The 13,237-nt window shown below is 41.4% G+C and overlaps 2 protein-coding genes across 2 annotated transcripts in view; one reads left to right on the top strand and one right to left on the bottom strand.

Moving 5' to 3' along the window:
• The window catches only part of Purg (purine rich element binding protein G), a 31,760-nt gene extending 26,373 nt beyond the window's left edge, over positions 1 to 5,387 (bottom strand). Inside the window, exon 1 of the mRNA XM_059244193.1 lies at positions 4,494 to 5,387. Within this exon, the coding sequence (XP_059100176.1) occupies positions 4,494 to 5,387 (894 nt within the window). The remainder of the gene's footprint in view (positions 1 to 4,493) is intronic.
• Positions 5,388 to 6,296: 909 nt separating this feature from the next.
• Positions 6,297 to 13,237, top strand: part of Wrn (WRN RecQ like helicase) — a 107,715-nt gene continuing 100,774 nt past the window's right edge. The window contains exons 1-2 of the mRNA XM_059244335.1: positions 6,297 to 6,461; positions 8,237 to 8,307. The gene's annotated coding sequence lies outside the window, so the exon portion shown is untranslated. The remainder of the gene's footprint in view (positions 6,462 to 8,236; positions 8,308 to 13,237) is intronic.

The raw sequence follows: 13,237 nt of genomic DNA, 5'->3' as shown, positions 1-13,237 counted from the left end.
AAAAAATGTACATAAAAATCTCATTTTTTCAGACAACCAATTAAAATTCAAATTAAGCCTCATTCATTTAAATATTAAATAAACTCTAAAACAAATGTAAAGGAATGACAATAAATACATCAGTTTTCAATGGTAGCTGCTGATTAAAAATGACTATCTGAGAGTATATTCCAATTTCATCCTCTTCAAATTGTGCAGCTCAGATAAATGTTTATTTTACTGAAAATATTTGCAAAATTACAATATAAATACATGATCATATTAAGATAGGATGACTATATATATAATGCTTCTTATCTATAGATATAAAATGAATGCAATAAATATAGCACACTCTTGATGAATTGTTAGTACACAGTGTTTCTCAGTAAAGTACATACAACCTATTATTAAGCAACAGTTATCTAGTTTTCAAATATACATCTTCAAATGTGTTCAGGGTAGAAGGATACACCAAATCCCCCAGTCCCCTTGTGAGTTGGTGAAGGTTAATACTTTTGCAGATTTTCAAATATCCTATTTACTTTAGCAACTTATAAAGCTCTTTATATTCCTTACTTGAAACTTTATTTCTTTAGTCTGGTGATTTTTTTAAAAACATAAGCTAACCATACTTTCAATTCTACTGCTGTAGCATGTACTGCCTTTTTATTAGTAACTTAACACATTTTAACAAAGAAACAGAATTATTAAAAAAGTTATGTGTCCAGATTCCCCAATTGAATTTTTAGAGTATTATGGGAAGTCTCAAGTAGATATATAGTCTGAACTGCAAAGCTAATTTGGATTAGGAATAGTTTTATATTATTCTAGTCCTTAATACAAATATGAAATCTACCTTAAAATGCCTCGTTAAATGAACTGAGAATTGTTTTAAACCCATCTTCTGTCCTTCTCCATTACATCGACTTAATGGAAACCTGTTACAAGAGTTCTAATACAAACGTGTGCATGCAAGGATCACCCTACAGATTCTAACTACATAGTTACTGAAACACATCCTGCCTGTCAAGGGGCATCAATGTACATCTTCTATATACAAAAGGTAAAGTGCATTATTAAATTAGTGAACTGACAGATTGTCTGCCTGGACCATATAGCTTTCAAATAGACAAATGTGAAATTCTCCCATTAGAACCAATTATTTCAATAGGCTCTAAGTAGCTCTTCCACCCTGTCATTTAATTTTTTGGCCATGCTCTTTAGTGCAAATAAGCTTGTGTTTGACTCAAGTTTAAGGGACATGGCAGTTTGGGGCTTTAAGAAGGAAAATAATAAAATGTGGCAGAACTTGAATATCTTTATAATACATTGCATCTTTTGCATATAAGTGGCACATTAGTGCTGCTTTCAACTGCTAGGAGCACACTGCCAACTACTGAGGAACCCGTTTCCAGATTTTATACTATTAGCTTATATTATTACAGTTTGAGTCTGTCCACATTATGCTCAATTACTATGTGCAAACATCATCAGTGTTTTAGCATTATACAGTAAACTAGTAATTTTGGTTACTAACTTCAATGCTCATTTTTTACTTCTAACATCCAGTTTCCTTAAGAGTTTAATGCCTTCAAGGCAAGGATCCTGTTATTTTGAAGAATACCATGTACACTTGCAGCTCCATTTATGTTACAAATGACAATAAATAAAATTTATATTGCACAGATAAAAATAGCTTATTTTATAAGATACATGGCAATACACATCCTAAATCCAGACGTTTGAACTGGATCACACTTAATTATGGCTAATGAACTCTTGGGAATTTTTTAAGTATCAAAAAAAATCATATCATCATACCATTTTTCAATGAATATATTAACTATGTAAAGGCAAACAAAGGATTGGTAGAGTCTTAGTGATTCTGGAGTGTGTTCAATTGCCAGTATATATGTATCTACCCAATCTGTAGTTTTGAGGTGGCAAGAACTTTGAAGTATACATACAAGGTAGAAAATCTGGCTATTTAACTAGTTCTTTACTTAAATAATTAATGTGAAATGAAGCTAATAATATGTATATACAGTGAATTAAATATATTTATCTTTATGTCTGACACAGTACCATGTGTATATATGCACGTATGTATATACACACTCAAACCTCATCAGACTAAAAACCAAAAAGAAATCAGTCAGTCCTAATGGATATAAATATTTTAAAAAGGAAGATAAGATTTTCAGAAAGAGCATACACTCACAGCAATAGTGATAGGAACAATTGAATAATGGAATATTCACAGCTCCAGTTCGCCGAAATCTGACAGGTTGATTATTATTAATAGGCACTATGATGGGCAGCAATAACAATCAGTAGTACAGTAATTCAAGTGCACACCACTCCTTCATATACCCAAAACTACTTTTTAGCAAGCCTACATAGTTACGTTATTTTACAGTTAGGACTGTGGAAGAATCCTTGCTACTTTTATGGTCTCGACACCCACCATGTGCTATGAACTTTAGTACTAACATTATCTTCTAACCTTCAGTTGTTCCATAGTGATCCAGAAGGTTCACAATGATAATGAACTGAGTGAGATTCCATCATAGTACTTCGAGAAACGTGTAATAAAATCTGCAACCAACACCAGCCTGTATGTCTGGGTTACTAGCTGCTTGTTCTTAAGTAACATAAACCAATGAAATTCATTTTCTTAATTCATTCCATAGTTTCTTTAGTGACCTAAGTGTAATGTGTTTGGGGAAAAGTTCTGGAGGGAAAACTGTTACAGATGAATTCTGAATTGCTTACAGCATGTCAGAGAAGAGCCACATTCTGACCTCAATCCTCGCAGCCAGTTCTCACCCATGAGAACCGTATTTGGGGAGTTGAGATCAGTGTCTGCCTCTTAAACATGACTGTATGGACTGACTGTGGGCCAGTAACTGATCCCAGGACAAAACACAATTTCATTTAGAAGACGATGTATCCCAACAGATGAAATTTCAGTTAGCTAATAAGGGGTGTTGGTACATGTGTATTCTATACCCACTTTTTAAAAAATTGCTTGAGTGTTTAAAAGTTCAGGTGGCACTTTCTAGAAAAGTGATTTTTAATACAGGCAAATGGATACGTCTTGGATAGAGTAAACCTCTTTAAGAATTGTTAAGGAGCACCTTGGAAATTGCCTGAATTTTCCTTTTAAATGTTTATAATCAATCTTGTTTCCAAATATTGTATTTCCCAGACTGCAATTTTGTATTCTAAATGTTTTGTTTTTTTCTTCTCAGAAAAAAAAAAAAGGTTTTTTCTTCTGGACTTAAAGTATCTGTACCAATATCAGGTTTATATCGGAAGTTTGACATGGTTTTAAGGGCAGCAAATGCTAAAGTGCTACTAAAATGTATTAGTAGATGTATTTTTACATCAGTCAACTGGTGGGCCAGCCCTATGAAACACATGAAAGGGGAGGCGTAAAATACGACACTTTGAAAGTCCATGACAGATTTCGAGGAAAAAACGATTGCAAATTACCACAAAAGGCTAAAACATCAAAATCTCCATAGCAAAGCCACTGGGTGAAGCTTCCCTCTCAACAGTGACAGAAACATAATCCCCCAAACTTTGGAAAGTCAATAAAATATGTACTATAGGAAACAGAGAATAATCAATTAAAACTCTTCCATGGCTTTGATACGGCAACGAAAACTGTAGGGTTACCACAAAATTTGAAATTATAGAACACTATATATAGTAACTGTTAGGAATATGATACTGTATTTTTAAAGGTTTAATTATCTAACGATATTTGCTCTTTCAGAGTGGTACTAGTTAATATTTGGTTATCCAATGAACAATATATTCCTACTTGTACTTTCATAAAGAAATATACTATATTTGAGGTCAATTTCTATTTCTGTGGTAACTGTCCTACAGGTCAACTTGGCAACTTTTGATGGAGTATGAATGGGACTTTCTTTGGGGGGAGGATTTGTTAAAACAGAAATTCATACTTTTCATAATAAGTAGATGCATTGTTTTCAGGATCATGTCATAGTGCAATGTAAATCTTAGGGTGTTTAAAAGGTCAGAATGTCACACTTTGTGCTGATCTGCATACTTCAATCGTCTGGAGCAGCTGAAGCAGCTAAACTATTTAGCTCTGGGGAGGTTAGAATTCCCATGAGAATTCTAGTGATCTATGCATAACATAACGTGAGAATCAGACTTCTTGAAGTATAAACTATTAGAGGTATTACTAATAACAAAGGGCCCAAAAGAGGAAAAACTTCTTCAAATGATTATGGATCAGTACTTTTAGCCAATTAATGATTTTTAAATTTTGCCTGATGGAGTTCAATTTCCTGCTAGTCGAGGCATTCTTGTTCTTCACCACTGGCCCTTCTGCCATCCATTCTCTTTTCTTTATGGCTGTTGCAAATTTTCCTCATCTCCTCTTCATACTTGATAAAATTCTCCCCAAACCTTGTCCAAGCTTTGAATGGAACAGTAATAGTATTACGGTAAGGTGGCCTCACCTCACTTACCTTCAGGAAAATTCCATATTTATTAGAGCCCACATCAAAGTAGAACCTTTTACTGTCCACTCTGAAAGAGGTCCCCTCTGGGAGTTCAAGTGGCTCGTCGTCTCCACATCTTCGCTCTTCTATATCTCCTTCACCATAGTCTTCAATCAGCTGAACCAAGGCATCACGAAATTCAATCATTCCTTGTGCTGGGAGGACGATAGTCTGTTCCTGGCCCAAACTGTGGCCAAAATAACCTATCATGCCAGTGCCCCGCATCATGGTCTGTCTAATCCTTAGGAAGCGACCTCGCTGATTCTCCTTCAGGTCTAGGTAGTATTTTCTATTGTCCCTCTCTATATAGTCTGTTTTGAGGACACTGTGAGGATGCTCTTCTGACCCCACCGACACTGGCGGGGAGGGTGCAGGGTGCTTCTGCCGCCTCCTGGAGACTTGCTCTTTGCTCTGGCCATGCTCTTGCCTGTGGCCTTTCAGGCCCAGGTGGGCATAGTGTTCGATGAAATCGCCCAGACAGTCCTTCAGCTCTGCGGCCACTGACAGGGAGAGGGTCAGTTTACTCTTTCTGATATTGTCCTGCCGGCCTCTCCCAATCCAGACTTCAGCTATCTTTAGGAAGCGGCCCCGGGAGCTTTGCTTCACGTCTAGGTAAAACCTCTTTTTCTGGATGTCCACTCGCTTGGAGGCCAGCTCCTGGATTTCGGATGCGCCCCCAGCCTGATTAGGGGTGGCTGACGCCGAGTAGTGGGGGTAGTGCGAGTGCTGGGCCTGGGGATAGAGTCTACTCTTGCTTAGGCCAGAGCCCCCTACGTTCTTGCCTCCGCGGCCACGGCCGCCGCCGCCGCCGCCGCCGCCGCCGCCGCCGCCGCCGCCTCCCCTTCGCCTGGCTCTTTCCATCTTCAGCTGCAAGTGACAAACAGACACACGGGGTGGGATGGGGGAGGGGTGTTGAGAACAATCGCAGACGCCCCTGGGTCCGCACTGTCCCCGCCGCCGCCGCCGCCGCCGCCCGGAACCCCCACTCTAGCCCGGCTCTCGCGCTCCGGCCTCGGCCGGCTCCGCACCGCGCGCACGCAAGCATCCCTCGGCCGCCCCGGGCCTCCCGTTCCGATTCCCCGCATGCCGCCGGCCGCCCAGCTCCGGCTCGGCAGCCCCCCGGGGGGGGGGGGTCCCCCAGCCAGCCGACACTCACATCATCTCCGTCACCGCCACCGATGCCCTTCACGACCACCGCCGCCGCCGCCGCCGCCGCCAGCTCTCGGCCCCTCCGCTGCAGCCGCCGCCCCCCGCCTCCTTCCCCGCCGCCGCCGCCGCCGCCGCCGCGCGCTCTGCCCCCCGCCGGAGCAGCGGGGCAGGGGCATCGCCTGCGGCGCCCACCGCCGCCGCCGCCGCCGCCGCCGCCGCCGCCGCGCCTCCTGCGGCCGCTGCCTGGATTCGGGCACCGGCCCGACGCCGCGGGGAGGGCGGGCGGGAGGGAGGCGGGGAGCTGCCGGCGGCGGGGCCGGGCTGCGGACCCCGCCTCCCCAGCCGCGCTAGCGGAAAGAGGGGGGCCCGGGCTCAGCCTCTGGGCGCGCCCTGACGGCAGCCAACGCGCGGGGACCCGGCGTGCGTGAGAGCCGGCTGGAGAGGTGGCGGGAGCCTCTGACTTCCCGCGGCTCGCCCGCACCTGTTTCGAGACTACATTTCCCGGCGTGCCCAGCGGCCGTCGGCTTTGAGCATGCGCGCTGCGCCGGCCTTACCGGGATGGCTGCGGTGGGAGGGCGGCGGGGCTGGGGGAAGTTGGGCGGGGCCGCGGGCGGAGTGCAGGGGAGGGCAGTCTCCAGAGCAGGAGTGCACCTGGGCGCCTGCTGGCATAAAGTTAGTGTATGTGGGGCCTCGCCCGGTGCCCGGGTTGTGGGCTTTGGTCCTCAGCCCTCCGTAAGTCATCCTGCTGAAGGAGGAGACCCGTTGACCTAGCTGGCTGTTCTCAGGGTAACGTGTCTTCCACGCTTTCGCTTCTCCTCTCTTCGTACCCTGGGCTGTGCTTTGCACCTTGCACCCTTGGTGTCCCTCTGGCCCGCTGGGCAGACCCTTGGGGTTGTGTTGGGGGAGATTCCTAGAAACGGAACCTGCCTCCTTTCTCCTTCTGATTCCCTGGGAAAGGGGCCTCGGAGCCACAGGCCTCCTCTGATCCCGCCAGTTAATGGACTTTCCCGCCCCTTCCGCCTGCAGCTGCGGTTTCTTAAGCCCCGAGAGTCCGACTTTCAGAGGAGGGCTGATGCTGACATAACTAAGTCAGGGGGAGCAACCGGCTTTCCACGCTTGGGCAAATTGTATTGGATCTCTTAAGTTCAAGTCATTGTTCTTAATGGGCTTTTTGTCTTGTTCGATTTGACCCGTTCTCCGATAGACGTGATGTGTAAAATACCTGGAGAGCAATAAAATCTTTAGGATGTTAATTCAGAGTCCCCAAATTATAATAAGTTAGGCTCTATTTTTCGTTGGTTTTGTTGAGACAGGGTTTCTCTTTTTGTAGCCCCCTCATACTTTTAGCCCAGGCTGTCCTCGAACTCAAGACAGTCTTGCCTACTCTGCGAAGCCATCCTGACCTTGTGTTAGCGACTGTATACAAAGCCTGGGGTGGATAGGGCAGTTGAGTACTTGATGTCATTGAATGCTAGTCTTTCCTTTCCCCTCTTGCCCTGAGGATGGAATCCTGGACAACTCACCTCCTTGTGACAGCTGTCTGCTGCAGAATGACATCCCAGTTCTGTGTGAATTAAGCATACAATTGTTGAGCTCTGCTCAACAAAATGAATAAAACAGAGAGGAAAATCTGTCCTTTTAGAGCTTAAATTTTAGTGGTAAGAGACACACAAAATGCCACGTGTAGTATGTCAAAGTAAAAACGAAAGGAAGAGGAGTGAAGGCCAGTGGGAGCTGGGAGCTACAGTTTTCCAATAGGTCCTCACTGTGAAGGAAGTGAGAGATTACCTTGTGGCCATCCCAGGGAAAAAGAAAGTGCAATAGCCTGAAGGAGGCTTCTTGTAGTTAAGAGCAACCTGGAAGGGCCGTTAAAGGCAGAGAAAATGAGGCTGCTAGTGGAGACCAGAGTCTGTGCAGGATTTGTTCACTGTTTTGTTCAAATTTTGGAAATTTGATGCATCATCCTGAAGAGTTGGAAAGCTATTGGAGACTTGTCAGAGAAACAACTTTATTAGAATAATCCTTATCCCACCACTCAGGAAGGCAGAGGCAGGCAGATCTCTGTGAATTCAAGGCCAGCCTGGTCTACAGAGTGAGTTCCAGGACAGCCAGAGCTACACAGAGAAACCCTCTTTCAACCCCCCTCACCCCCACCAAATCTTAAAAATTGTAATATACACACACACATATGTATAATATAATTTGCCAACTTAATAGTTTTAAGTACATCCAGTGATATTAACTATATCTTCATGTGCAAATATCATCACTATCTACTTCTAAAAGATATTTTTTGTTGTTGTTGCTTTGGGTTCTTGTTTGTTTTTGGATACTGGACATTGTTCGTGCTGAATATCTTTTACTGAGACACACCCTAGCCCTATTTCCAGAACTTTCTGTTCATCCTAAGGAGGAACTCTATAACCATGGAGCAATAACTTCATTGCTTCCTCTTCCCTGGCCCCAGAAATTTGTGATATAGCTTTTCTCTTATGAATCCTCCCATTTCAGATATTTCATGTAAATAGAACCATAAATATTTGTCCTTTCATTTCTGACAGACGAGGCTCAATGTGCTGTCAAGGTCCGTTTATGCTGTGGTGTTTAGCGGAGCTTAGTTCCCATTTTAAGGGTGAGTTACATTTCATCATGTATGTGTACCACATTTTCCTTATCCTTTAAACTATTGATAGATATGTTGTTTCCTCCTTTTATTGTGAATTCTGCTGCTCTGAATGTTGTGTGCATATCTGTTTTAAATTTTTTGGCATATGTCTGTATATGGGAATGGACTTTATGAAGTATATGATAAGCTTTTTAAGCAACTGCTGAACTTCCCCACAATGGTAATGCACAAGTGTCTCAATTTCCCCACATCCTTGTCAAAACTTATTCCCCCACTTTTTATTCTTATTGTAGTCCTATTAGAGGGTTATGTATCTTATTTCTGTTTTGATTTGTATTTCTTTAATGACTAAGGTCATTGAGCGGCTTTTCATGCATTTAATGTGTTATAGTCCTTTGCTCATTTTCAAAATTGAGTTTTTTAAGTTGTAGAGTTATAGGAGCTCTTCACATGATGACAGTTTCATATTTTTATATATAATTTGCAAATTACTTATTATATTTTGTGCTTTTTTTTTTTCTTACTTTGGGGGGGATTTTGAGATAGGGTCTTGGTATGTAGCCAGGCTGTCTGTGAATTCAAGATTCCCCCTGCCTCTGTTTACCAAGTGCTGGGATTATAGGCATGTTCTACAATGCTGGACACTTCGTCACTTTTTCATTATGTTAATTCCCAAAGTTTTCAATTTTGATATTTTCAATTTCTTTATATATTTGTGCCCTTGTTATTATATCTAAGAAATTTATTACCATTTCCAAAGTCATGAATTTTTTCATTCATATTCTCTTCTAATTTTATTTTAATTTTTTTTAGGTTTAGCTCTTTTATTTGAATTTGTGTTTAATTTGAGTTAAGGGTTCAACTTCACTCTTTTACATGTGGAAATGTAGCTTACAAGTGAACAAGTTTTTTTTTTTAAACCTGCTTGGTTAAATGTATTTCTAGGTATTTTATTAATTTAAATGCTATTGGAAATGGTATTGCTTTCTTTCTTTTAGATTATTCATTTTGATATAGGAAAACAGCAGATATTTCTGTGTTAATCTTGAATTCTGCACTTCTGTTGATTTTTTTTTTTTTTTTTTGGTTAGGTTTAGTAGCTTTCTTGTCAGTCCCTAGGGTTTTTATGTATAGGATTGTGCTATCTGTTAAGATAGAAAAGTTTTACTTTTCTAGTTTAGATGCTGTATTAGTCATGGTTATCTAGAGCAATGGTTCTCAACCTTCCTAGTGCTATGACCCCTTAATACAGTTCCTCGTGTTGTGGTGACCCCCAACCATAAAATTATTTTCGTTGCTACTTCATAGCTGTAATTTTGCTACTGTTATGAATTATAACATAAAGATCTGATATGCAGATGGTTTTAGGTGACCCCCAAGAAAGGGACATTTGATCCCTGAGGGGGTCATGACCCACAGGTTGAGAACCACTGTTCATTTCCAGTTAAGAGCTTATTGCGATTGGAAACAAGGCTGTCACCTTAGGGTGAAGATGGGGAAGGAGGTTTATGGAGAGAGAAATGTTATGAAATTGTTATCATAGGGAGGGGCGATAGTAAATAGGTAAAGGGAAAACTGCAGATTACCAGGAAGTACAAATGACTCCCTTCGAGTCGGAGATTTAAAGGGAAGACCAGTCAATTTGAGTGTTTTTTTTTTTTTTTCTACCTGATACACTAATTCAGCAGCATCTGTGTAGGCAAAAGGGATGGAAGAAACTTCCTTTCTTTTAGTTAGGGTTAGTTTTGTAGGAGAGAATAGAACCGAGAAGGGCGCTGAAGCCAAGGGAGTGTGCAAGGGAGCAGTTAAAGCTTTGGAATTCCAGCTGGTCACCAAGATATGTAGATGAGAGTGGTGTGGTGCCTCCCGCTCAGGAAGGTTGAAACGGGGTACGTGTGAGGTCAGCCTGGACAACATAGTGAGAGCCAGGCTGACCTGGGTTACAGAGTGAGATGCTGTCTCCAAAAATAAAATTACAATTAAAAAAATTAAAAACAAAGTAAAAACTACCCAGGGGTTGAGGACCATGAAAACTATTGGATTACAGATGATGGGGGAGGGGGGGCAAAAGATTCTTGGAGTTGAATTTCTTAGGGGAGATAAGCTTGAAGAGTAGGACTATTGGTTACAGAATGGTGTCGTACCCCTTTAATCGCAGCACTCGGGAGGCAGAAGCAGGCCGATTTCTGTGAGTTTGAGACCAGCCTGGTCTACAAAGTGAGTTCTAGGACAGCCAGGGCTACACAAAGAAACCCTTTCTGGAAAAACCAAGAAACAAACAAACAACAAACTAACCAACCAGAATGGGATATGTAGAACTTAGATTGTGAGGTGATTCATTTCCTCTTAATGACAAGAAGCTGCTGTGACCTAGTAATTTCCTATCTAGAAATTTATCCTGTGGAAGTAATTGTTAAAGAAACCCATATGCACAAGGAAGTTCACCGAAGTTTATCTGTAGTGAAAATATTGGGTAACCTGTCATTAGAGAAGAGCCGAGTCATGGTAGCTAAAGAAAAGAACTCTAGACAGACTTAAGATCAAGACTTGTGATTCAGGCTGGGCATGCAGTTCAGTGGTAGAGGATGTGTCTAGCGTGCAGAAAGCCATAGGTTTGATGACTAGTTCAATATAAAAAAAGATGGCTACCGGGTATTAATTATTAAATATTCTTACTGACAAGAATATTTTCAGTGGAAAAGCCAGAGTCAAACTGACTTCAGCCACAGCCAGTTATTTGTTGGCCTCTTATAAGCTGCTTCCTGAAGCAGGGTGGCCTTCAAACATTTGGGCTTTGACTACCTTTCTGACCATGCTTTATTGCCTACTATGAAGCCATTTTCATGGTGGGCACCTCTATGGTTGAAAGATTGGCTTGCGTCAATCTTGAATATACAGTTCTTCATTCACATCTAGCCAAAAGTAAATTGTCCTTCTTCTTAGCATGGAAGTAGAATCCTAAGTATTGCTGCTGTTGGACTCCCTTGGAACTAGTGATTATAGCCAGAGGATGGTGGACCACAGAACTGAGACCTGGGTTATGTTTCTTATCCCTGAACAATTGTCATGAGTAATTCCTGCTGGTCTTAATTAGGTTTTACTTTGGTACTGCTGATGAGATTAGTTCTAGGCAGAAAGTTTTAGTGCTAGTGCATTTAGGTTAGGAAAGGCTAAATTTTGGAGAGTAGAATGTTATTAAAATGTATTGTACACAGTGGGCCTGTTACCCTCTTTCTTAGTATGTACCCATATATATTTTTACTTTTTGTGGTGTTGGAGACTGAATCCAGGCAGTCTGTCGCTCACAGAGTGATGTCACTAGCCCCCAAGTGTTGAGATAACCAGTCTCCTTTTCCTCCTTTCTTTCTTTTTGCTTTTTATTTACTTTAAAAAGATTAAACTTTTATGATATATTTGTTCTTGGGATGCCAATTTGAAAAGGTATGAAGCAGTATTTATTATTTATTTTCAGATTTATATTATTGCTGGTTTGCATGAAAGATGTAGATGGGGTGGGAAAAGGAAAGAGAAGACGAATGAGAAAATATCATGATTGATAAGAAACAAATTATAGAGTGTTGAGGCAGGTCCACATACCTGACCCTCAGTCTCATTCTGTCCCCTGTAAGGTCACCTGGTGACTGATACAGACTCTCCTGGTTGCTTCTTTGCCTTTGTGTCTGTAGTCAGACTGCTGTGCCTGTGGGTTCCATATTTGCATATTTTACTGACTATGTTAACTCGAGTTCTTGGAGGTTAAACATTTTGATATCTCCTATAGTATGTCTTTTAAAACAATGGGGCCAGTTCTTGCAGTCCTGCAAATTGTCTTTAAATTCAACTTTTAAAAATTTGTCAATGCTGGCATATCAAAATTATTATTATAGCCAGTTTTGTTGGCCTCATTTATTGAAAAATTTGTTCTTTCTCAAAGATTAGAAATGCCTCCTAAGTTTCTATATTTTCCCTGCCTGGAGCTGACCATGTCTTCCTTGTCCGTGGGCGCTCATGTTATTCCATATTTGGTCATTGTGAAGAATGCTGTGAACATGGGAATGGGTGTATCTCTAGGGTGCCGATTTCATTTCATTTCTGGTGTATCCAGCATGGAGATTGTGGGATGATATGGCTTATTTATTTATTTATTTATTTATTTATTTATTTATTTATTTATTTTTTCAGTACCAGACAAGTCTCTACCACTAAGCTTATTCTTTTTATGAGAGGATGCCCTGTTTCTCCAGTGCCACTTACTGAAGACACTGTTGGGCTTTTCTTACCAGTCTGGCAGTGCTGAATTTCAGCCCAGTGCAGAGCTTTGTATCCTAATGTTAAGCATCAGTCTCATTTAGTTATCATTTTCTGAAATTGCAGCTGAATTATTTTGTTTCTTAGTTTTGTTGTTGTTGCTGAAAGTTTTGAACCGTTTTTCCAGTGCTGGGATTGGAGCCTAGGGCTTTGTGCATGCTCGGCAGGTGCTCTGCCATAGAGCTTCATCTTCATCCCATGTTTTGAGATGAGGCCACTGTTCGAATGTAGCCCAGGATGGCCTTGAACTCTTGATCCTTCTCTTTCTGTCTTTTGAGTGCTGGCGTTACAGGCATCTTCCAGCACCCTCAGTAGAACTTTCTATTTTGAAGATAAAAAACTTACTACTCTATTATTTGTGGTTGTTTGTTTATTCAAACAATTTATTTTTATTTAGGGCAAGAGATTAAAGAAAAGATTTGACAACACAGTTTTATTTTTAGTTGTATTTATAGATTAATTAGAATGCTAGTATGGAAAACTTTAGATAGACCTAAATGGTAAGGAAGTATAGTTTTATTTTTACTTGTTATTTTGTGTGCATGTATGTATATGCTTGTGTGTGTGTGTGTGTGTGTGTGTGTGTGTGTGTGTGTGTGTGTAAAGACCAGAGGTTGATGTTGGATAT

Source organism: Peromyscus eremicus, chromosome 17 (assembly GCF_949786415.1).
Source record: "Peromyscus eremicus chromosome 17, PerEre_H2_v1, whole genome shotgun sequence".
In the NCBI taxonomy this organism is placed as follows: domain Eukaryota; kingdom Metazoa; phylum Chordata; class Mammalia; order Rodentia; family Cricetidae; genus Peromyscus; species Peromyscus eremicus.
Note: the sequence above shows the minus strand (reverse complement) of the source record. Positions and strands in the feature narration are given on the sequence as shown.